This window comes from Cariama cristata, unplaced genomic scaffold, assembly GCF_000690535.1.
Source record: "Cariama cristata isolate BGI_N322 unplaced genomic scaffold, ASM69053v1 scaffold8644, whole genome shotgun sequence".
NCBI lineage: Eukaryota > Metazoa > Chordata > Aves > Cariamiformes > Cariamidae > Cariama > Cariama cristata.
This window is the reverse complement of record NW_009614624.1, coordinates 26,712-51,354: the sequence shown is the minus strand read 5'-3', so window position 1 is coordinate 51,354 and position 24,643 is coordinate 26,712. Positions and strand designations below refer to the sequence as shown.

The following is a 24,643-nucleotide window of genomic DNA, read 5'->3' as shown; positions in this document are numbered from 1 at the left end:
CTTTTTCTGTACCTGGGTAAATATTGTGAGCAGGACCTGGGGAGTGTCCCATGGTATTATCTGCGGCATCATGTGGTGATGGGGCTGGCTGGAGGGGCTGGATTGCGAGACACTCATTCAGAATGTCCTGGCCAAGCTCTGAGCTCGATCGCAACTGAAACACAAGAGATAAAAAAGGAGAAATTATTATAACATGGATGAAAAAAAGGAAATGAATCACAAAAATCCTTAAGACACTGAAAAATTATAATGAAGAAATGTTGAGAGCTAGATAAAGAAATGGAACACAAGTGAAAATCTTTTCTTTTTAATTCTGGTTAATATCCTTCCATTACAGCAGGCATTTTTCAAGTCTGAGAAAGGAAACTCTTCCAGATGCTTAACAAGACCGTACTGAGGAGAAGGGCTACTTGTACACATAGGACCTCGGATAGATGGACTTACACGTGCTCTCTTGTCATGCACTGCAAAAGACAGAAGAGTGTTCTGATTCATGGATAATGAAGATTCATCAAATGTCTGACATCTCTTATATCAGCAGAGGGACACTATAAAAAAATACAAATATTTTCCTACTGGTTTATTGCTCTGCACTGGCTCACTAAGAGACATGAAAAGCAAAGGTGCTCGTGGCACTGGGAACAATGGACTACGAGCAGCCAGGAGTGGTATCATTCAAGATGGTCAGGATGGAAATGGTACCACTTTATATTGACCAAAGCTGTCTTGAGATCACATTGTTAAAGTGACTAGGATTGCATTTGTTTCACATTACGGCTGAACTGATCTGAAAGTGAGTACTTCATCACTGCCACTATCCCAGCTGCATGCATGGCCACTTGCCTGGTACCTGATCCATCAGCAACAAGTCTGTTTATCTGGCAGATCCAGCAGAAAATTCACTCTGCAAATAATTAATAAACAAATGCATAACAAGAGTTTTCCTTTGGATGAAACTGGATGAACAGTCTCACCCTGAGTCTACAACACAATATAATAAAAAATACAATAAAAAAAATTTCCCCAAAACAAAATAGGGAAAAGGGAGAAAGCCTACTGCAGCACCCTGACACAAGGCTGTCCTAGCTGTAACGCAAAACTGCACCCTGAGGTTTCTGGAAGACAGATGCTGCTCTGCCTGTCCCAATCCCTTGCCTGATGTTACTGTTGTATGTAACAAAAATTTGCCTGTTCCTTAGGGCCATCTCGGCTCACAGGCTGGTGTATTCATTTAAAAGCATGAAAAAGGAAAGTCTGTGTTTATATGCATGTGGGCCACTGCAGTGGCTGAGATGTGAATAAATATACTGTCCTGTCACCCATGCCAGCGAAGAGATAGTTCATGCAGCATTTTGGACAGAAACCTGACCTAGTGCAGTAGGATTTTCTGCACTCATGCATCAGAGTCCCAAGAAGCAAATCTCACAGGTACAACTGAGGCATCTCCTCTCTGTTTGGTGCCATGAAAGGTGAGCAGGTAACAGCAACTAGAACATAACCTAGCACCTCTAACAAACTTCTAAGGGAAGGAAGAGAAACAACAAGAGAAATTTCTGTCCATCCTATACTCAGAAATGAAGAAAAAAGAGTAACAGGGAATGATTCTCAATGCAACTGTAGAAAGACCCATTACTGTGCCACAAGATGCTGATAATCATTCAAATGACTTTTGATGACATGCATTAATACAAAACCATTGCAACAGAATAGAGAGTTGGTCTTACACATCATAAGCACTTGAGGTAGGGTGACTGTAACAGGAGATACTACGCAGCCTATGATACCTACGCACGTGCTGTAGATTATTCCTTCTCTTAAAAATTTAGTGAGTCATTGTTAAGTCCAAAGGTACACTACCTTTGTAAGGAATATTTGTTATTCTACAATTGTACGAGGTGGGGGTGGGGGGAGAAAGAGAAAGAGGGTGAAAAGGGAGAAAAGGGGAAAGAAAGGGAAAAATACCCTGACAAATGCTTTCCATTTATTATCCATATTTACAGTCCATTATAAGTACAAATGTTTCTTTCAGTGTAGCACGTATGGTTGTCTGCTATTATCCACTAATTACTCTGTTCTTACTACTCTCACTAGTAACATGGCTTTTGCATGAAATTAAGTGCCTGGGAAATTAAATGTCAGATGTATCCAGATTCAAATTCTTATCAGTTACATTATTCATAAGCATTATGTGACTTTAAATTTCTATGGAATCTAATAAGAAAATAAATACAAAAAAATCTGACTTCTGTAAAAAAATCAGGATTTTATTACACAGAATACAGATTTACAGAGCTTACCTGTGTAAAGTTGTTTGTTTGTGCAATATTTTTTTTGTGAGTAAGAAACGGATCAATTTTCTGTGGTCAGCACTCATATGGATGAAAGAGTGAGCCGAACAAGGAAATGAGAGCTAAGTATTTACACATTAGTTACAAGTATTGAATAACAGCAACAGCCTATTTTACACATTTTTTCTATTTCGCACTGTTCAGGAGGTTTGTTTTGCATTTGCCAACCTTTTGATACTGAGAACAAATCTATCGTGATAACCTGTGCTGACATAAATTTTCTGGCTTGCTCAACAGCCAATGCTTATAAAAACAAACAAAACCCAGGATCAACAACAGAAAACCAAAAACAATGAAACAAATACTGGGAGACAGTTGTGATCTGATTGCTGAAGACAGTTCTTAATCCATGCATTGGTTATTATTGATTTATATTTACAACCACAAGGGCTAGATATATAGGTCTTATAAACTTAGATACACACATACATACATGTATTGTCTATTATATTTAGAATGACAATATATGTATTTAACATACATATAATGAAATATCCTGAGCAAGAGGTGGATATTACACTGATTTGTGCAACTGTAGACACACACTGCTAATTCAAATTGCCACTAAAAATACTACCACAGGCTTTCTATAAATCCTTACCAGACAATAGGTGCTGGGAATAACTTTACTCTCCTTTATTGCAGGATATGTACCTAAGTTGCTCTTTAAGAGTAATTACTGTTGCACCATTGGAAAGGGTGGGGAGCAGAGGTAGAGGACGACTTCCCTCCTCTACTGCGTAGCAGAGCAGCACCAGAAATGGGTAAGCTTCCTTTAGCAGAACCAGCCATTGAATCAAACTAGTCACAACTTCTGGAAAACTGCATTCCCCACCATTACTGTTTTCTCTTGAGAGAGACAGTAACCATGCTTGGTTGCTGGATCCTCCTTCCTCTGCCATCTAAAGCTCATCCTCTCTGCAATGTTTTTCCAGATCTTTCCTCTGTACCATTATATCAGGGCTGGCATAAGCTGTCACCATTTTGGAACAACATAGACTGCAAAAAAACAGACTCTGGTTTAAATATGCCTGATCAAGGCATTGTTTTTTTCTGTAAAGACATTCAGGGTAAAAAACCACTCCATCTCAGTCAAATATTTTTGCATATTTTATAGAAAACTTTTAATAAAAAGTTTTAACTAAAACCAATCTTTTGTATTTTGTCAAGAGCAGGTAAATCTGAGTTATGATTTTTCTTTAGTATGAGAAGAAACACAGAACAGACAATGAAAACACAAATGATCTCAAAAACAGGCAAATAAACCAACCATTCATTGCATTCATAAACTTTTACCTCCAGTTTGCTATAAAGGACAAAAAATAACTGAACAAATCTAACCACTGCAGTCTATTTCTTGCTTTGCTCTAATGACAATGCATTTTTTTTTCCAGCCTAGACTGTAAACTTACTAACCAGCTGTGAAAGACAGTTGACAGTCTCTTTGACTTCTGTGTAAATCATATCCCAGCACAAACCTCCCAGCATCCTGGCTGCAATACCTTGCTTCCCTCATGATCGCTCAGCTGAGCACCAGTACAATCACGTTGGGACTGAAAACTTGCCAATCTATTTTTAAGATCTACAAGCTTAGAAAGTTACCTTACTGAATGATGAAATCAGTAACTGACAATTTTGCCATGCTGAACAGAGACATTTTCTGTGTGCTGTAATGTAGCCTAAATTTATGGCTGACCAAGGTGCAAGTTAACAATCAACTGCTCAGCTCACTTACAACCTCCCTGTATGAAATATTTGTTCTAAATAATAGATTTTCTATTTTAATAGCTCAGTTGTATGGCAGACTTGTGAAGTTTTGTATTTGGAAATCTGAGACATTCCCATTGTCACAATGTGGTAAACAAATCACTGTCAGTCATGAGTTACAATTGTTTTATTTCTGTGACAATCAACTAATGCTTATCAGCTTTCCGAACAATAAATGGAAATTCAACTCCTGTACATTTAGATACGATTAAAGCATTACCCAAGATTAAATGATACAAGCAGAAGTAATTAGAAGGCAGTAAGACTCTACATTCTTCAATTTTCAATTTCATTATATTTGAGTACAAGAGCAGAGACATGCTGTTGATTAGATGCATGATATAATTCCAGAGAAAATGTCTCCTTAAAAGAAAAGATCATTTGTTTTGTATTTCTCTAACCAATGTGTGTTTTATCTGAGATCTGCACGTACAACCTGGCTAGTTTCTTCAGCATTATTTCTGTTCAATAGAAATCAGACACCATCAAGGAAAAAACATACAAAATGTGTGTTTATGAATACATTTAGTCAGAAGAGAAGTAGTTTAGGATTTCTCAAACATTATTAGTTTGTTTCCAAACCACTTAAAATAGGATCTCAGTAACTTCAAAACCTGCCTATATGTACTCAGATTAACTCTAGTAATTCTTCAGCAAAGTCTGGACTCCTCCAGTCATTCAAACATGTCAGTTATGTCATCAAATCACAGCATTTTAAATCTTGCTTTTGCGAAAGTAGGTTTAATGGACTGTATTTATGTTGTGCACCTAGTAGCATATTTCCATATGTGAGGGAGACATTGGTTACAGCTTATTTATTTTGATGCAGGTTAGACCTGTGTCTCCCATGCCTAAAGCCAGCAAAAAAACTCTAAATACTGCTACATTTCATTGAGAGGAATTGTTTTACACTAACTGTATTAGCTCTATAACTGTGTTTTTGTTTTCCTTATAAAGCTCAGGAGGAATTTTTGTTATTCACATAGTCTGTATATTAAGTTTGCTAAGCGCTATTTGTCAAGTAGAGAATAAGCCAGCAGACTTTCACTCATTTTTATTGTCCGCAAATTAAGCTGGCATTGGGAGACAGAAGCATGACCTATCTACACAGAGCTACATATTGTACTACTTTTTCTGAAGGAGTAGCCAGAATTTAATATTTGCTTGCACAGTTAGAGTAAAATGATGCCCTGTTAGTATCATGACATTGACAGTACACAGACATGACCACTAGAAAATTATAAGTTGAATATGAAGCCATGCTATGTGACAGTGTTTACTCATATTATAGGGTTGCTTGCTAGATCATCCCTTTACTCACGTAGATCAGCTTCAAGCACAGTACTAAACCTTTTTGACAACAGACAGTAAAAGTTTCCATTTGCTAAAAGTTTATGCTTGCTAAGTGTCCTAATTCTTGCCTCTGGAGGCTACAGACATCGGGGGGCGAAGAAGCAATGCAGAGAGAAGGGATTCCTCAATAACCTTTGTTTCCAGTGCGTCATCTGGGCAGGATTTCTAGAGAACCACAGCATTCACTATTCTGCTAATTGTCTAACACAGCTTTCAGTAATTGTGCATGCTATTCTTACATTCTGTTTCAATTAAATGTTCGGCCAGGAGAACATAACAAAAATCAAGTTAAACTAGCCTATCTGCACAGTAGGCATGTTAGGTTCTAGACAAGAAATAGTTACTTTTGCTCCTCTCAAACACTGGAGTTCAAGTACAAAAATGGCTTCCATTTTTGTGATCTAGCATAAATCAGGAAAACATACCAAAAATGTTTTTCAGTCTCTTGCATTAAAAATCAAAAGGACCTGGAACCTACACAATCAGCTAACGTTGGCAAATTTTAAGTCAAGAAGAAATTCTGATTTTGAAGCAATACTACAAGGGGAAAACACTGTTACATTAAGATTGATGACACTGAAATGACTTCTACCTTTATTATATAAAGAACAGAGAGTTTTCTTTTGATTGATATTATTCTAAGATGAGGAATAATTTGGGTTATCTCATTAAAATGAAACAGAACACCAAGAACACTTATTTTAAGGGGAAAAATTGCAGCTGGGACAGATCAGAAAGGAAACTTTGAATAAAAAAATCAAACTGAGATTCTTACTTTAAAGAAGAAAAGTACAGTTAGAGTGACATGTATTGTAAGTCGCCACTTTCTGAAATAAACAAAAAGCTTGTTTGATCATAGTTCTGTTGAAAACATTACTTTGCTCTACATATTTGGAAGTAATGTGTTTTAACATAGAAGGTTCCTAAGGATGCTCCTTGTTGTGACATCCACTGTCTTGGAGAAGTCCACATTTTCATACATTTTGCTTTTGTTTCTTTCTCACTGTAGTCATAGAACTGGCAAGTACCCATACCGATGCATGCGCATGCACCCAAACACACATGCACATTACCTCTCTGCCTGCCCCATATCAAATTGTATCAACTCTGAAAACATGCAACTATCTTATAAAAATTGCCACCTACATAATACCTATGAAACTTCCTATTTCACCATCTTTTTCTCACAGTTCTAAGAGGCTTGTAGCTGGTTTTTGTATGAGCAGCAATCTAAGAGCTGAGCTGTGCCATTAAAAAAGCAGGAAAAAATCACTCTCTTGTGCCACACTGATCTGGAGATATAGCTAGTATATGATATTGCTAAACATCAGCTTTTCCAAGAAAATGCATCCTGACAAAGAAACCACTTGTACTCCAGAATGATTTGCTTTCCCTTTCCGAAAATACATCTGTTTGGTAAATTTTCATTTCATGACTGGAAAAACGTGGAAAATAAAAAAGTACCTATCCACTTGGTCCTTCATTTACCACAAACATATTTTTCTCCCTGTCACAGGTTACAAAAATTGCCATGAAAATCTGTAGAGAACATCAGCAATTATTAGTATACAGAAACAAAGACTTTCAGATTTCACATTCTCTTTTTAAACCCTGCAGCACCCTTTATATAACACTGGCATTCACTTTAAGTATTTGATTTTGTGTTAATCTCCACTGGAACTTATGTTCATGCATGTACCAGTTCCTACAAGGAAATATTCATCTGTTCAAATTAATACCTTGATTAGAGCCTAAGACTAGAACTGAAATACTCTGGCAGCTGTACTAGTAAGCGATCCAAATTTCTAGCCTTCAGACATATGATTTTTAGTCCTGCAAAGATTGCTTAGGGCATCCCTATACAGCTTCATCCACTGTCTGTGAGTTATGTCTTTAGTGTGTTTCCTGGCTAGATGATGATGTGATGTACTGGCTGGGCTGGCACTGCTAACTTTCAGAGTTCCTACAGCCTCCCATTTATTGTGGGCCATTTCTGTTTCAGGTTAGGTTTGTTGTCTTTGTTAAAGCCCTAATTCAGCTTACAGTGCAGTCTCACAAACCACTGGGTCAACAGATGGAGCAGAGCTCTGCAGCACAGAGAGGAAACAAATGGGCAGACGAAGGCCCTCCTCATACAGGGAATGTCAGTGAAGCCAGTCTATCATTACTTCAGGAGTAGTACTGAGGACTCCAAATCACTACTTGCCAATGCAGGCCAGCTGCCAACACCCATCTCCAGCAGCGTGAAATCTGCATGTCAATGATGGATGCAGAGGAAGTCCCAGCCTGGAACAGCGACACACTGTGAGAACAGTCGTAAAGACTTGAAGGGTGTTTGGGCTGCTGTCATGGCGGTTAACTGCAACCTCTTAGGCATCCTTTACACATCTTCAATCTTGCTTGCTTAGATACTGGTGATGCTTAAGTAGCATCATGGACAGGATAGCACATTTAAAGCCCAGACTGAAGCGTTACTGGGTAATGAGAATCATGGAATTATAGAATCACCTAGGTTGGAATAGAACCTTAAGATCATTGAGTCCAGTCAAACCTGAGACTGCCAAGTCCACCACTAAACCATGTCCCTAAGCACCACATCTACACGACTTTTAAATTCCTCCGGGGATGGTGACTGTACCACCTCCCTGGGCAGCCGGTTCCAATGCTTGACAACACTTTCTGTGAAGAAATTTTTCCTAATATCCAAACTAAACCTCCCCTTGCACAACTTGAGGCCATTTCCTCTTATCCTATCCTTTGCTATTTGGGAGAAGAGACCAACACCCACCTCGCTACAACATTTCAGGTAGTTGTAGAGCGCGATAAGATCTCCCCTCAGCCTCCTTTTCTCCAGACTAAACAACCCCAGTTCCTTCAGTCGCTCCTCATAGGACTTACGCTCCAGACCCTTCACCTGCTTCGTTGCTCTTCTCTGGACACGCTCCAGCACCTCAATGTCTTTCTTGTACTGAGTGGCCCAGAATCGAACATGGTATTCGAGTTGCAGCCTCACCAGCACTGAGTACAAAGGGACGATCACTTCCCTCGTCCTGCTGGCCACGCTATTTCTGATACAGGCCAGGATGCTGTTGGCCTTCTTGGCTGCCTGGGCACACGGCTGGCTCATGTTCAGTCGGCTGTCAACCAACACCCCCAGGTCCTGGAGCAGCTTTCCAGCCACTCGTCCCAAGCCTGTAGCGTTGCATAGGGTTGTTGTGACCGAAGTGCAGGAACCAGCACTTGGCCTTGTTGAATTTCATACAATTGGCCTCAGCCCATCGATCCAGCCTGTCCAGATCCCTCTGTAGAGCCTTCCTACCCTCCAGCAGATCAACTGGGACCGCCCCGGTCTGCCAGGACTGCTGATAAATGATGGAAAGTGGCTTGCTGAGCACTTCTACCAGCTCCTTCAGCACCCTTGGGTGGATCCCATCCAGCCCCATAGACTTGTGTGTGTTCAAGTGGTGCAGCAGGTCGCTCACCGTTTCCTCTTGGATTATGGGGACTTCATTCTGCTCCCGGTCCCTGTCTTCCAGCTCAGGGGGCTGGGTACCCGGAGAACAACTGGTCTTACTGTTAAGGACTGAGGCAAAGAAGGAAGGCATTATGTACCTCATCCTTTTCCTCCTCCTTTGTCACCCTGTTTCCCCCCTCATCCAATAAAGGATGGAGATTCTCCTTAGCCCTCCTTCTGTTGCTAATTATTTATAGAAACATTTTTTATTGTCTTTTATTGCAGTAGCTGAATTAAATTCTAGTTGGACTTCGGCCCTTATAATTTTCTCCCTGCATAACCTCACAACATACTTGTAGTCCTCCCGAGTTGCCTACCCCTTCTTCTAAAGGTCATAAACTCTCTTTTTTTTCCTGAGTTCCAGCCAAAGTTCTCTGCTCAGCTGGGCTGGTCTTCTTTCCTGCCAGCTGGACTCTTGGTACGTGGGGATGACCTTGTCCTGCAACTTTAGATTTTTCTTCTTGAAGAACATCTAACCTTCATGAGCTCCTTTGCCCTTCAGGACTGCCTCCCATAGTACTCTGTCAATGAGGCCCCGAAAGAAAGAAGTGTTCCTGCTCTCTCAAGCCCACCTTCATGCATACGCTGTGACAGGGAAGTGAAGACACACAAGTGCAGAAAAAGATACTGTTTGCTACCAAAAATGAACCTGAAGAATACAAAACGCTATGGGCATGCACTGATAGCTCTTTACAGAGTTTTGAGACAATCCAGGTTTTTTTTACATTATACATTTATACATGTATAAATGTAATGAGGGTGACAGCACTTTTTCCTTCTGGTGCACTTTTCAACACATCACACTACTGAAAATCACAGGAGTACAAGCTCAGGGCAGAAACCAAGTGGAGGGAGGAATCATGATGTGAAATAGCAAGTGTTAACATCAGAGTGAGCCAACAATCTCCTGCTTAAACCAACTGCCACAGCTGCCAGTGAACCATGAAAACCATAGGGTGGTTTTGACGTTTCCTCCTCCCTGGAGAGCGGAGCTGCTACATGCACTGCTGGCAAAGCACATCTGCCACAATGGAGCTTCCTTGTTGAGGAACACCTCATGCATACCACCACAGCGCACATCACTGCTGATGCTGCAGCTCTCGGGGGGAGTCAGTCACAGCCGGTCCTCCATCTCTTTCAGGGTCTGTTTTCCTGTTTCTCACTGACCATGCTCAAAAGAACTGGTCATTCGTAGTCTCAAAAGTTTTACAACAAATTGTATGATTAAATTCCTTAAAGACTGCTGCCCATTCCTAATCCCTTTTTGCCAACATCCCTTTCAGGAAAAATTGCTGCACACCATGGTGCCTGATTTATATTTAATTTTGAAATCAGGAAGTAGAGGGATTAAAGTTGGGGATTAAAACACTTACTCTTTACTGCATTTTTTCTGCAGAATAGTTTCTTAGTTACCATGGGCACTGCTCACTGACCCTTAGCCCTGGAATGCACTTCTTTTTGCACTAGTGACATCTTTTAAATGGACTCTGTAGAGAACAAATGAGGGAAAATATCCTTATGTTCGACTGCTCTCAAAGCAAGAAAATAAATTTACTTCCCTTTCAATCCATTCTCTCCCTTTTGCAGTTTTAACAGTGAAATCTGAACTAAGAGTTCAAGTAAGGGCAAGTGAAACCTGAAAGACGCAGAAACAAAATGGGCTCATACTGTAGGATCTGGCTGTTTGCTCCCCACAAGGCAGGTGTTCACAAACAGAGCAATTTCTCCAGATTAATATAGTCACATAATGGACAATGTCACTGGTAACTAGCTTAGTGCCCGAATAACCTGCTGAAATACCAATGATGTAATGCTCTAACCCTCCTTGGCTCCCTCTTTCCTCATCAATTAAACATTCTGAGTTAGAAAAATAAAAAAGAAGTGAATTTATTTCCTGTAAGAAACACATTAAGCATTGTGCTTCTTGATTCACAAAGAAGCCTAGATCAAGCACTGAGAAATGAAAGGAAATGAAAGGAAAAAATGGAAATAAGTGTTGGGAAATTAAATAAACCAAAGATACTAGCTAAAGAAATTCACCAGACTTTTTTTTCTATTCATGTGCTCCACTAAATCTAAGTGCTGGTGTATAATTTTGTTTATTCCAAAATCTGTAAACAAACTGGTAGCTTCATCAATTGTGTGGTAAAATCAACAATAAAAAAGCCTGCTTCTACTGTAAAACAATGTAAACAATGAATGATCAAGAAGTGTGCAGCCATGTAAGAAGCAAGAGCTCTGTATTATTTTGCTAAGGGAATAATGTTTTTGTGGACATGACCCACAAAATACAAAGGTAGACAACCTCTCAAAACTATAGAAAACCCCACGTTAACTTGCAATGAAAACATTTGTGTGTCTTATTTCCAGAGAAATACTGTTCAATAGGGGGATATCATGTCTTTAAGCACTTGAGTTTTTTACTATTTCTCTTAACATTTTCATTGTAAGGTGGATGGGTTTATATATATTATACATAACAAGGCTCTAAGAGAGTAAAGATGAAAAGGGACATAAAATGACTAGGCTTCAGAAGAATTCAATTACTGAGATCCGCCTCTAAAGATGGAGATTTTATATCCTCTTTTTGCTAATGTGGGGGTTGCTCAGTGGCAGAAGAGTAGTATCTGCAGGATCCTTACCATCTGTGCAAGGTGGCTTCTGTAAAGCCCCCTCAGTTCAGATGGGAAACCTGGTCAAGGTCAGCCCAGGCCACTCTGCAAGGCAATTCCAGGAATTGCTTCGGTCAATGATCCATAACCTTATTTCATTATTTCCAACATGCTCCACACCTAGTGTGGACTGCTCTGCTCTACTAGCCTCTACTACAGTCGAAAGTAGGAGTGGATATGGCTGAGGTGTCATACAGCCACTTCATCTCAACAGTGCAGTGTAGCACCTTTTTTCTTTATTGTAATCAGCAAAAGTATTCTGAAAACTTCCCACCATTGCTAACTGATTGGTTTTTGAAAGAGCAATAATTGCAACATGGAAGAAATCATGCAGAAATAGCAGCAGGATTAGGGAGACTCTGATTGCCTGTCCTTTATTCCTCCTCAGCACAATAACACCTGAAAAGAACTCCTTCCAACCAGATATCACAGGAATAAATCTTGGAAGAGTCCATCTTCACTGGGAGAATGTTTTGACAACTCCTCAAAAGCCATCAGTTTACAAGTGGCCATCTGTGTCAAAAAGGAATATTAATACATATAAACGAACCAAGCTGGAAATGTGTGCACATATCCCTTATCTCCTGAGGTCTCACAACTCCCTTCATTCCTTAGTGATTTGGCAGATGTACCATATAGACTACAATTCAAAAAAACCTCCACCAAGTGTAGACCACTTTCAGAAACGTCCTTTGGACTGCCCTTCCCAAATCTATGCCTCTGTGATACTTGCTTTCCAGCAGAGACAGTACAAAAATTCTTTCCCAGAGAAAGCCAGGAAAACAGATACAAGCACAGTTGTTAGAATCATAGAATAGAATCATAGAATCATTATGGTTGGAAGAGACCTCAAAGATCATCAAGTCCAACCGTATACCTGATGCATTGTTGTGTTAGACCAAGACTAAGCACAAATCAAATAAATAAATAAGGAGGAAAATATAGTTAAGACTAAACGCTGCATGCTTCAGCTGATTTATGCTCCTCTGCATAGTATTGAAAAATCTGGTAGACACTTACTATGCTATGTATCCGCTGAGGTGTTAAGCTATCTGGTCAGCTGAATCCATGCATGGTTTCCTCAAGACCCATTTGAATGAGCTAAGATGATGCAGGTTTCCAGGAGACAGACAGCTTTCAGAGGCAATTGTCAGGTAAGCATTCAATATCTCAAAGCTCATCTGTACAATGTATTTGATCCATAACTAATTTACACAGGATCAAAGACATGGTCTGAGCATTGTTAAAACTGCCAAAGAATCAAAGACTGATCAGCTGAAAGCTGATAGTCTTTGGTATAAATTGTCTTTCAGTTCAAGGCCCAGACTAAGACTTTTACATTCTTAGGTTAACGGTTGGACTAGATCGTCTTAAAGGTCTTTTCCAACCTAAACAATTCTATGATTCTATGATTCTATTCCCTTTAGCTGGTCTTGTTTATCTGAACTGCTCAAATTATCCTTTCCTTCTTTCCACAAAGATGGAGCTAATCAGTTGTATCCTTATCTATTACACTTTCCTCTAACTAAATTGAAACAATCTTTTAAATATTTTTTTTTTTTTTTTTGGCAGGGCACACTGGCTTAAAGAACTATTATACATGACACGGTTGTTCACTAGTATAATTATGGACAAAATTAAAACCATACCTAAACACATAGCCACTGCATTGTTCAGATGATAAGGTAGATGTTACCAAACTGATCTTGTCTTTGCCAAACAGCTGTACGAAATCAAAGCAATCTTTTGTCCTTTTTTTAAATTATCTCTTATCTGTTTGAAAATGCACTTTTTTAAAAGAGAAAACCTTTCAAAAAGGCATTAGACATTGCAGATGTTCATGACAAGATCTACACAAAGCCAGTGGAGAGTCCATTCCATTCAAGTGGGACTTGCATTGTAACACTTAAAAGTGAAGTAAATATGTTTTTAGATTCACAAATACATGTTTCTTCAGCAAGATTCCTGCAGAAATAGCAAATTATTTTTCATGGTATACTGGTATGAAAAAGATAATGTTCTTATAGTTGTACAAGGCTAAGTGCTAGCTTGCACAACAAATAGATCTTCATGAAGAGCATAATGGTAGTATTCACCTTCTATATTGGTTTCAAATCACTGGATATGTAATAGTGTAGCCTCTGGATTTTGTTAATGATATGTTGCATAATTTCATTTCCACTAACTTCAAGAAAGAGACATACAAACTAAAAGAGCTATGGATTCATATTTTCAAAGACAGTATCATCAGTTCACAGATGTAAGAAATTTGCTGTTTACTAAAAACGAAAGGGTAACCAACTGAAAATAAGCTTACTTGTGTCAAGTAGTGCCCTATTTTTTGACTAGTCAGAGACTCCACAGGATCACTGAAGGAACAAAATTACTCAGCCGTGTTGAAGATACCAAAGCAAAGCTCTCAACTGTAGCCTTCCTTATTAAAGGTGTTTTACAAATAAGAACTACAGGATCTAATGGGCATAATGATTCACCCTGTCTTCATGCAGACAATATTTCTACCATTAACAACTGCATCTAATATTATAAGCTGGCAATTTTCAGAGCCAGTCTATACTCAGAACAAAAAGTATCAATGTATAAATGGTTTTCAGATTTTATGAAGTCAAAAAATAGTGTTTTGTAAGAAGTATAAATAATGTTAATATTAGCTGAAGCAAGTACTTGCCTCACTCATCCTTCTGTTTTCCTAACCTTCTCTTCTGATTCTCTATACTTCCACAAAGCAAGCCAGGTAACTATATTGTTTATGCTGTGTATTTAAAAGAAGAAATGAAATAGCATTTTCAATCCATGAATTTTTCCTCCTTGTCCTTTCCTTTCAAAAATCAATGTTTACCATTTATTCTGGGAAACAATCAGTTTAAGGTGTTACAGCCCCTCTTCACATAAAAGCTGTTAGTTCAGAAAGTGACTCAACTAGAAACTTTCTCCTTTTTAGATTTCTCTCATTTTTAGAGTTTTCTAAAAGTTAAAAACCCCACTCATTTCTCTTTCTAGTCCCGGTCTGCCTTGAAAACGCATGGAAGATTGAAAAAGCTGAACAGTTGTTAGGTGATTATTGATGTAAGGTGAAAAGAAAAGGTAAATGGTTCATGAGATCCTAAATTACTATGAGGTCCAGGCTAGATGAAGATTGGCAAACACACAGCATGTCAAATGTTTAAGTGTATTATTTGCCTGTATGTACCAATATGCTTTCTAAATTGACAATTTAGTTGAACTGCATATGGAAAAAATGAAGGAAAGAAACAGGGCAAAAGATGAGAGAATATATGAGAATCTGGGGTGGAAGTAAGTCCTGGGACTCGTCTTATCATGGCATACACACCTCAGCTGCCTACAGTGTCAGTTTCGGTTGCATATCCTAAGGACCCAAAGCTACAAAGGTGGAAGACAGAATAAGAAAGGAAACTGAAAGAGAAAAGTATTATAAAAATGGAATGAGAGAAGGAAAAAAGCAGGAGAATACACAAATTAAGGTTAGGCAGCCTGAACGTTATTTTGAAGTACCAGTTTAGAAGCAGATGCTTCTTCCAGGTCAGGCCCAAGATCCATCCAGACTGCTTTAAGGTATGTACATTGTGTTCACTAGCGGCTGGCATTTCAGAAGAAAGAGTGAGGAACTGCAAATAAGTAGTACAGAGTAACCATGCTTTTCCCAAATCTATTTAGCCTGATGCTGACTTCTATTCTGAAGTATGATCTTGAAGCACTGATATCCCTTGCAAATCTCATGTTTATTTTTTAATCCTGTCTCATTACGCACAGAAATACCCAGTTCCCTTTGAATCCCACATTGCTCTTAGCTTCCATTATATGTTGTAGTAATAAGCACCACATAGTAACTGTTCAACTTACAAAAAAATCTTTTAAGTTTGTTGTCCTTTCAAAGTTGAAAGGAGGAGATGAGTAAGAAGAGGACAAGTTTTAAAAGTCATTGGAGTCCAGGGGCATGTTGTGCATCGGTATTCCTCCCAGCATCACTTTGTGCTCTCATTTTGGGTGCTGTCTAGTTTTTTATCACTGACTTCCCTGCTTAGAAGGAGCTCTATCCATCTTCTCCAAGGGAAGATGAAATCCAGGCACAGTCAGCAATTTTTACTTTTTAAAATAAGATAGCAAGCACTGCTTTTTATCCCACTAAAATATTTTAAGAGTACAGTCTGAATATTATGATGCATAGAGATTACACCTAAAATGTTTTGCTAGATATTTTCAGCATCTGTTCCCAGGTGTTTGCATGGTATTCGTGTACATGTTTGCCCTCATGTTTATGATGAATTTTACAAATTACACAAAGATGACTAAAGCAGGCATAGCTTTGTTTATTCTTCTGCTTTCATATGAAATGTAAATGAAAGTTTACTGTATTATCCACTAAATTGCTTGCATTAAATGTATTTGTGCTGGAATCTTCTTGGTCTATGGGATCTCATCCCATTACCTGGAGAGATTCCGAGTTAAATGTATTTGGTGCATGGTTGGAGGCTAAGGCTTGGGAGGAAAAGGGGAACAGTGGCTGCCTTACAAGAATTGCAGAAAAGGCATTTTTTCCTTACATGGTAAGCCATAAATATGTATCAACAAAAGTTGCTTAAAATAATTCAGAGTTAGAAATTTATCTATGTTACATTGCATAATCTGGTCCCATCTTAGACGGCCAAAGCTTTGACAAGAGATTTAGAAAATCTGGGCTGAAGACTCAATGTAAAGTTTAGCACAGCAAGTAGCTGATTCTGCTGTTATGAATATACTTCATCCCGCTATTTTAAGTCTGTGCAACATCAAAGACACATTTGCAGGTACAGTCTTGGAGGGCCAGCAACTTAAGACACCACAATAGTGTCACTTGTTGTGTAGGGAGAGGTTAAAAGGAGGATTAAAAGCAGTCAGGCACGATATATTAAATGAATCCATGACTAACGTAGTGTGACAGCAAAGGGTTTCATTCTTTTCAACAGATTAGATCCCTAGGGATGGAAGTATTACTCCTCTGTGCCTTTATCACCTTGGAATTTTTATGGTTATTTTTGATGAATTCACGTTTTTGTACAGACTTTTTTGACATTAAGCCAATTTTCACTTTTAATTAAACCCATAAATAATCTTAATTCTGCATTAAAAGGTTTATTGTTTCTTAGTTTTTATTATTATTATTATTGCCAGGAAATACTTCAAATACCAAAGTTAGTTAGCAATTATAAGTTCTCAAAGGTCCCGTAAACATTATACATTGTGAACTTTATCCATGTTTTAAGTATCTGGTTTGATAGATGCCACAATTTTTCTTTTCTCTTTGTGGAAGTTTGGCTTATTTCCCCTTCCATATATCAACATATCTCAGGTGATGAATGAGCATAAATAAATCATTATCAAACAGAGATGAAAAAACAAGTAATTTTAAGTCTAGAATGTGCCCACAGAGAATCAAGTGAGGAGTAAAAAGGGCTAGGTTTAAACTATTTGCCACAAAGAAGGAATGGAAAACGAGTAAAATCAAATAGTGAATGAAATGCAGGAACAAAAGCCCGATACAGTATTGCAATCTGACAAAATGAGACAGAGGAGATAACATGTTATTTCACTTTCAGTGACAGTAATGTTACGGTGTAGTTTAATACCTGTATTCAGGTCCATTATGCCAGTTTTAGTTGAGGCATCGTACACAAATTTCTCAGAATGCAACATCTTGATCCGCATTTACTCTACATGCTTGTAAAAGACAGCATCTGGGTGGCTGAGTTGCCCTCCTGGGACAGGTGGGACAGGGCTCACAGATCTTCAGCAGTCGTGCCTGTGGGCAGCGTGCACAGGAGCAAGGGAGCCAAAGCACTCCTTATTAAGGTGAAAATGAATGCTCAGTTCCTTTATCTCTGATACAGGAGTGGGCACTCATAAGTTTAAAGGGAATTTCTCAAGAATACTACAGGTCAGTTACTCAGAGGCTGACAAGCAGGTCTTTGCTGCCATGTCCTGCTTCAATAAACTATCGAATCAAAACTTAACTCTTCGAATTTGTATACTGCAGTTTTAAAGACTGCCACTTAGTGCTTCCAAGGCTGTACGAAGCATTTTTTTTGCTACTTTCTATGAATGGCTGTGCATTTAATTCTAAAACTTCTAAACTATAACTTGTTCTACATGGGCCTGACATCTCAAAGGTTTATCTATCCCTGCACCAGTTCATGCATGTTCCCCTTTTATCAGGACCTGTTTCCCTTAGAATGAAAGCTTAGATTTTTATCGTCAATGATCTAAACAATCTAATGAAATCGCGCCAGTGATTAATAGGAGACATGGTGAAAAATGCTCAAAAAACCCCCATTCCCTTAGGTCGCAACTTAGTTCGTCAAAGATGTGCTTATACATATAGAGAACTGTTAACTCATGGACTTGACATCCACAGGGAACCGGCAATGCGAAATGCCTTGGTATTTTGAAGTGTCTGGCATATGGAAATATAATTTAGAGCTTAATCTCACATACTGTCCATCTGTCCTCAAAATCCATCCTTCCATCTGAGACTGGCCGTATAAACTGGATTTTGTATTACTATATATTTACCAAGTAGCAGAACTTTCAAAACAAAAATTTCTATTTTCAAAGACTATTTTTGATTTGCCTCGTTATGTATGTTTTGTGATTAATCATCACATCAGAAAATAAAGAGCATTAAAGCAGGCTGCCTCGTTAAGTCAAAGATGAAATTATCATCTATCTAAGATGATCATTAACAGTTTTTCTAATCAACAGTCTGACATCAGCACAGGTAATTCAAGACGCATTGAAACATCTAATATTAGAACACTGACTTCTCCACATAAGCTTTACACCAGCCAACACAGTAGAAAATTTACCTTTTTCCTCACTTGTTGGTCTTTGGAAGAATGGGCTTTCACGTGCTTTCTCAGGGAACTTGGATCTGTGTATCGTTTAGTACATCCTGGAATCTGACATGCATAAGGTTTCTAAGTCAAAAAGAAAAAGGATAAAGTAGCTGTTATATCACAAATTATTTTAACTCAAGAGAATCCCTTTTGAGCCTTGGGATGCTGCAAACCACGGAAAACTGTGTACATTATTAGAAGCAGAACGCTCTGTAATTTATTAAAAAGGAAAAGGAGGAAAGTAAGGCTTATAAGGAAGACAAGCCAAAGGAAAACTTTCATTATAGCACCTTTCATTGTTACCTTTTTTATTTTGAAATCAGTACAATGAATACTACTAGTTATACTCACAATTCTTCCACCCTCAGAGCAACCTTTGACTTAATCAGAAACTACATTCTTTAGTGAATCAGGTAAAGAAACTGCAGTAAAGGCCCAGATAGACTGTTTAGGATTATAGAAGAATCTGCTTCAGAAAAAGAACAAGAAAAAGTGTTAGTTTACTACAGTACAAAGAGAGCAAGCAAAAACCAAAGCAAGCATTGATTACTGAAGTTTGAAAAATATTACATACAAAAATACACATGAAGTACAAGTCAAACTCCTTTAGCTCACATTTTCTAATAACACATGTCATTTTAGAAAGATACCATTCCTGTAATTTCTTTATAATTTTTATTAAAAGAAAGCCCAATAAATCTAACCAATAGATTATATAAATACATCTAAATCTATAGATATAAATATAATAATAAATATAAACCTCTATAAATATATCCTTCTGCCTTTTCTAACCTGTCTGTCTTCCCTGAAGACTTGTAGTTCCACAATACAGAGAGCCTTAAATGAACATTAGGTCCAACTGTTTGCTGAAATTAGCTATTTTGCCATTTAGCCATTTACATTTCACAAAGCATTTCAGAAAATACCTTGTACACTTGACTAACTTACCAGCCATACTATCGACTATTTGAAATGGATAATTTAAATTTTGTGACAGCCATCTAATTCAATGGCATTGTTCTCATTTTCTTTCTGCACTCTGGCCCTTTGGAAACTGCTTGTCTTTGATGAAACATGATCTTTTGTTATGAAACAAAAGTTTTTAAACAAATCTCAATCTCAGCTGTGACTGAAATTCACAAGCAACAATTTGTTGGCATGAGTATTTTTAGATTTACAAAATTATTTTTCCTCTCTTAACTTTCTGGTACATGCCCCAGCCTTAAGTTTCACCGAATTTTGTCAGAGAATAGCAGTTATTACCACAGATGACTTCTGTGCCTTTGCATAGTGACTTCAGGTTCTCTAAAGATCACCTAAGTAGGAGAAAGTTACTGCCTCTACCTGCAGCAAAGCCCATAGAGCTGTGGAATTTTTGTCAACCAGTTTGGCCCATCTTCATCCACACTTGCATTACTGGATCACTTCTGAAGCAGCTTAAACAGCCTCACCAGACACTTCTCCCTCCTATCTCTAAGGTTATGGGCTACCTGCTGCCACCAAGCTGGAGGAAAGGAGCACATGGTCTAATGTAGAGGGGATTGCAGTGGGACTTCTGCTTCCTTACAGTGTCCAAGTGTGTCCTCTGGTGCTTGGCACGGTCACTGGAGTTGCTGAATGCTTTCTGGCAGCCCGGGTGCTGACAAAGGTACGGCTTTTCACCTGTATGGCTCCTTAAGTGAATCTTGAGATTTTCTAGTCTGGAAAACGCTTTCTTGCAACCCTCAAACTAGAAAAGAGAAAGAAATTATTGGAATGGAAAGCGCACATGCCAAACTAAAACAGCAAACATTGAGCAGGAGGGTAAAAGGACTTGCAGAGACCTCCAGCCTGCTACAGCTGGATGATTCTCCAGAGCTGAGGAAAGCCTGGCTTCTCAGTGTGGGTGTTGCTGCAGGGTTTGAACCATTTAGACCATAAGAATGTATTTATCCTCCCTGCACATGTCTGCGTTAGGAAACTATGTCCTACTCCCATTTTACAGATGGGACACTGAGACACAAAGAGACTGGTCAGCTCAGTGCGCAGCACCACCTAGCCCATCTGGGAAACACAACCCCAGCTAATTCTCCAAATACCATACAGAAAGCAAAATGGTCACAGCAAGGTTCCCAAGACCCGTGCTAGCTACCCTTAGTTCAGCCCTGGCCTTGTTCGAACATTAGCAACTGAGCCGAACACAAGCATCTCTCAATATCAACCCAACCTATAGAGCAACAATAAAGTCATGCAGGGAAATGTCAGTCTGCTCTGCCTTGCTGATAGTGAAGTGAAAAGTAAAATCATTTTTGAAATATTTTTTTTACCTTTCTGCCATGAGTAAATGTATGAGATACCAAAAATAATGGGAGCTCATCAAAATAGGATTTAATCCCTATGAATAACCAATAATCATGTGGCACAGTATTTCTACACCTAATCAAGAACTGCATCTGCAGAGAAACCTATGTTTATACGAATAGAAAGCCAGTTCATCTATCATGTTCCTATGGTATATTTTATCCTAAGGGAAAGTAAAAACCATCAGTTCTATCTGACACCAGCAAATGTAAGGTCCCTCCCAACCAAACCATTCTATGATTCTATAATTTTTACACACATTTGTTTTCAATTAGACTTGAATATTTATGAGTTAGAAGTATAGGCTTTTTTAATTCTATTAGTCAAGGTCAATTAATCTCATTAGTGTCAGCTGCTGCATATTCCACTGTGTGGCATCTAAAGCATCTGCTGCATAACATGCTAGTTTGCAGTTCTTGTATACTTGCAAAGATAATAAAACATTAACAGAGACGTCAAACATTTCTAATGCTAACACAAAATTTTCTACTATTTCTCTTCCTTTTAATTTTACTCACTTGAAAAGAAATGGGCCATTTTTCATTGATGCTAGAATAACACAAATAAATTTTATAATTTATTATTCAGTGCATGTATGTTTACAATAGCACAGGTAGGAAAACTCTAACATAATTCTGATCATAATTAGCACGTCTTTCTTACAAATCTGTAAGATCTTCAAGAAAGAGAAAAAACAGGATATAAAATTTTTATGAATGAATTTTAAACACTTCAGTTTTTTGGATTAATGCAAGGGAGAGTTGCAACTTCAAAGAATAAAGTGTAATACACATAACCTATGAAACAGCAATATTAAAATTAAGCTTAAGAAACTAAAGCTTGAGAAATGGGATGAACCACCTCCCACTATATCATGACTGCAATTTTAACTTTCACACACATCAGTTTCAGAACATTTCTCAACCCATGAAGCTTTTTATTTATATCCCATCCCTTTACCCTATAGTGCTTTTCAGATTATCCAATTTTGATCACTAAACACTAATTTCTGCTTGTACATATACTGTTGCCTTTATGTTTATGAAGGTTTAGTATGCAAGCAAAACATTGTTGCAAGTGTAAAAATATTTTTACTTTTAGGTAACTATTATTAGAAAATACTTCAAGGTAAAAAAAAAAAATTAGACAGATATTGCTTACAATTGCTTGCATAAAAATACAACTTTTTTTTTAAGAGTGGAAAAAGCATAAAAAACATGAGAGCTAAAGACTGATATAACAAATGGCCTTTGAAAAGCAAAATAATTCAAGAGCAGCTATGTTAAAATAACAAAGAACCCTACTGATTAGCCCATCTTATGTAGACAAGTTATTACTTCTTATTAAATTCATAAAAGATCATCCATTCTAATGACAGTAACTAGGCTGTACATAAGTATGAAATAAATTGTAGCATCTCAAGCAACATTCGATTTCATAGGGTAAAACTCAGCCCAGTGAAAAAGTTCAAAAAGCAGGCCCTCTGTTTTTTTCATTTCACAAGTTATTAAACTTTGAATCTTCAAGCATACAAACAAAATTACATGTCAAAATAATTGTTTATGATTGCAAAATTAGCATTGAATTTAACTGGGAAAAAAAGTTTAACTAAGCAAAACTGGGGAATGTTATCTTACAAATTTAAAAATTGTGATTTCTGAAGACTCCTGCATTGCTGATCATAATTTGGAAGGAGAGAAGATAGTCTGAAGTTCTCTCTCTCCGCCGCAGCCCTAAATTACTGTGTGTCATATTCACAAGCCTATATATAGTTGTGTATTGCAGAAAAGATCATTCTAGCAAAACTCAGAAATTACAAGCCTGTATTATTAGAAAGACCATCTTTACACAAGTTAATGAATGTTTACTCTGAAAACCAGACTTTTTGAAGTCTTGGGAATCTCTGATGCTTAAGATAAAAGGAATGGAAAGATATTTTTTCCAACAACACAGAACATACATTCTTTCCTGCTAACCAGATCTCAATGAAAGTATTCCAGAGAAGACACGATTACTTATAGGGGAAAAAAGTCAGGTAGATGGTAGTTGTACTTTGAAATGGAATTCTTCGTAGTTTCTAAGTCATTAACTGTGGTAGAAGAGGAGGATGTAACACCTTTATCACAATTAGTCACTTCTGTACTTGGCATGTATTTGGCATTCTGAAATTATTTCACACTCCTAAACATACTCCTGAATAAACCAGATTTTTTGGAATTATTATGTAGAATTAATTGTGCAATGTTTTCCTAAACTGCAATACAGAAATCAGTTACTGAGCTTTTATTTTTACTGTTGCATGCAAATTGAAACCGTTAGGTAGCTCATAAAGAAAATTTCCTCTCTGTACATCCTAAACTTGGGAGTTCTTTTTAAAACATATTAATTGAAGTGTCCATATCCATGTTTACTTTATCTTTTTATATGGTTAATTGTCAAAAGCAAGAAACAATATATTTACAGTGAAAGGTAAAGTATGTCAATAAAAAGCAAAAGCAATGCTATGACTTTAAAACATTTGTGTTCTCATGAGTGTGCTGTTCATCTTTGTATACACAGGGCTGGTGTTCACTGTACTGGGCAATCCTGTAAAATTACAATATAGTTACACGGATTCATATAAAATAATCTGTGCAACATGTAAAGCCCTGCTAGATGCAGCATGCAGTTCTGAGCCGTGCCTGGAATTAGACAGTAACCTTCATTATGAAATACATTTAGACCCTTATATTGTAGAAACAGCATGGTAATACCTGTGTGAATACTTTAATGTTAGTAGTAGATATTCAGTGGCCAAGGGTTTAAGAAATTAGTCAGTTTTCACTGCAAAAGGAACTGCTCTGATTATCTCAGTTGATCACCAGTGTAGCAAAGACTGAAGACCTTGCTCTGGCTAACAACATCTGTGAGATTTGATCCATGCACAAAAAAAGTATCTAGTCTTGGTTTTAAAAGTCAATGACAGACAGCCCAGCTTCCTCTTAATCCAACTATCTTCTAATACTATCTTCTATTAAAAATCTTCACTTTTTCCTATCTGACTTTGTTTGCCTTCAGCATTCAAATAGTGTATCTTCTTTTGTCTTTTTCTGCTATATTAATGTGATAAATAATGTGAAAGATAACTTTTGATTCTAGGTATTTTCAGTTATCAAGTCTCTTAACTTCTCCCAAATAATTTATACATATAAAAATCATTTGCTTTCTCACTATAAACAATGCTTTCTCAGATCTACTTTAAAATTGATTCTAAAGCCAAAACAAATAAAATTAAATACTCTTAGAAATACTGACTCCTGAGCAGTATTTGATTTTACAGTAATGTTTAATCCAATATACAACATAAAACTACTGTCCTATTCTGATACTCTCACATTTAGGCTTTTAATATATTTTTTTATTTGAATCAGTTATGTACAGTGATCCTCAAATATTTTTCAGCATCACTGCATTTGGGAGAGAGTCATCTTTTATTTTTTAAGAGTGAAGAATAAGCATTTCCCTAATCTGTTGCCATGTGTGGGGAAATATTTATGGGATATTATAATGAATACATTTCATTACATGTTCCCACTCTGGTCTGTCCCTAAGGTTACGGGGAGAAGGGTGTTTTTCCCTTTTAAATTTGACTTTGGTAAACATCAGCTGTCTTATAACCATTAAATTGCAACAGCTGGCTTTCTGTGTATGAAAAGCTAGCCAGTGTCCACATACAGTCTTAGTAACAAACCTAGATAC

At 37.6% G+C, this 24,643-nt stretch overlaps 1 protein-coding gene across 1 annotated transcript; it reads right to left on the bottom strand.

Annotated features, from left to right (window-relative positions):
• Positions 1–12: 12 nt before the first annotated feature.
• Positions 13–20,294, bottom strand: LOC104161157 (zinc finger protein GLIS3-like; the record flags this gene model as incomplete). The annotated part of the gene is made up of 3 exons (XM_009699488.1): positions 13–154; positions 18,533–18,643; positions 20,133–20,294. Coding segments are annotated over 3 exons (415 nt in total), but the record flags the coding sequence as incomplete, so codon positions are not given.
• Positions 20,295–24,643: the final 4,349 nt, after the last annotated feature.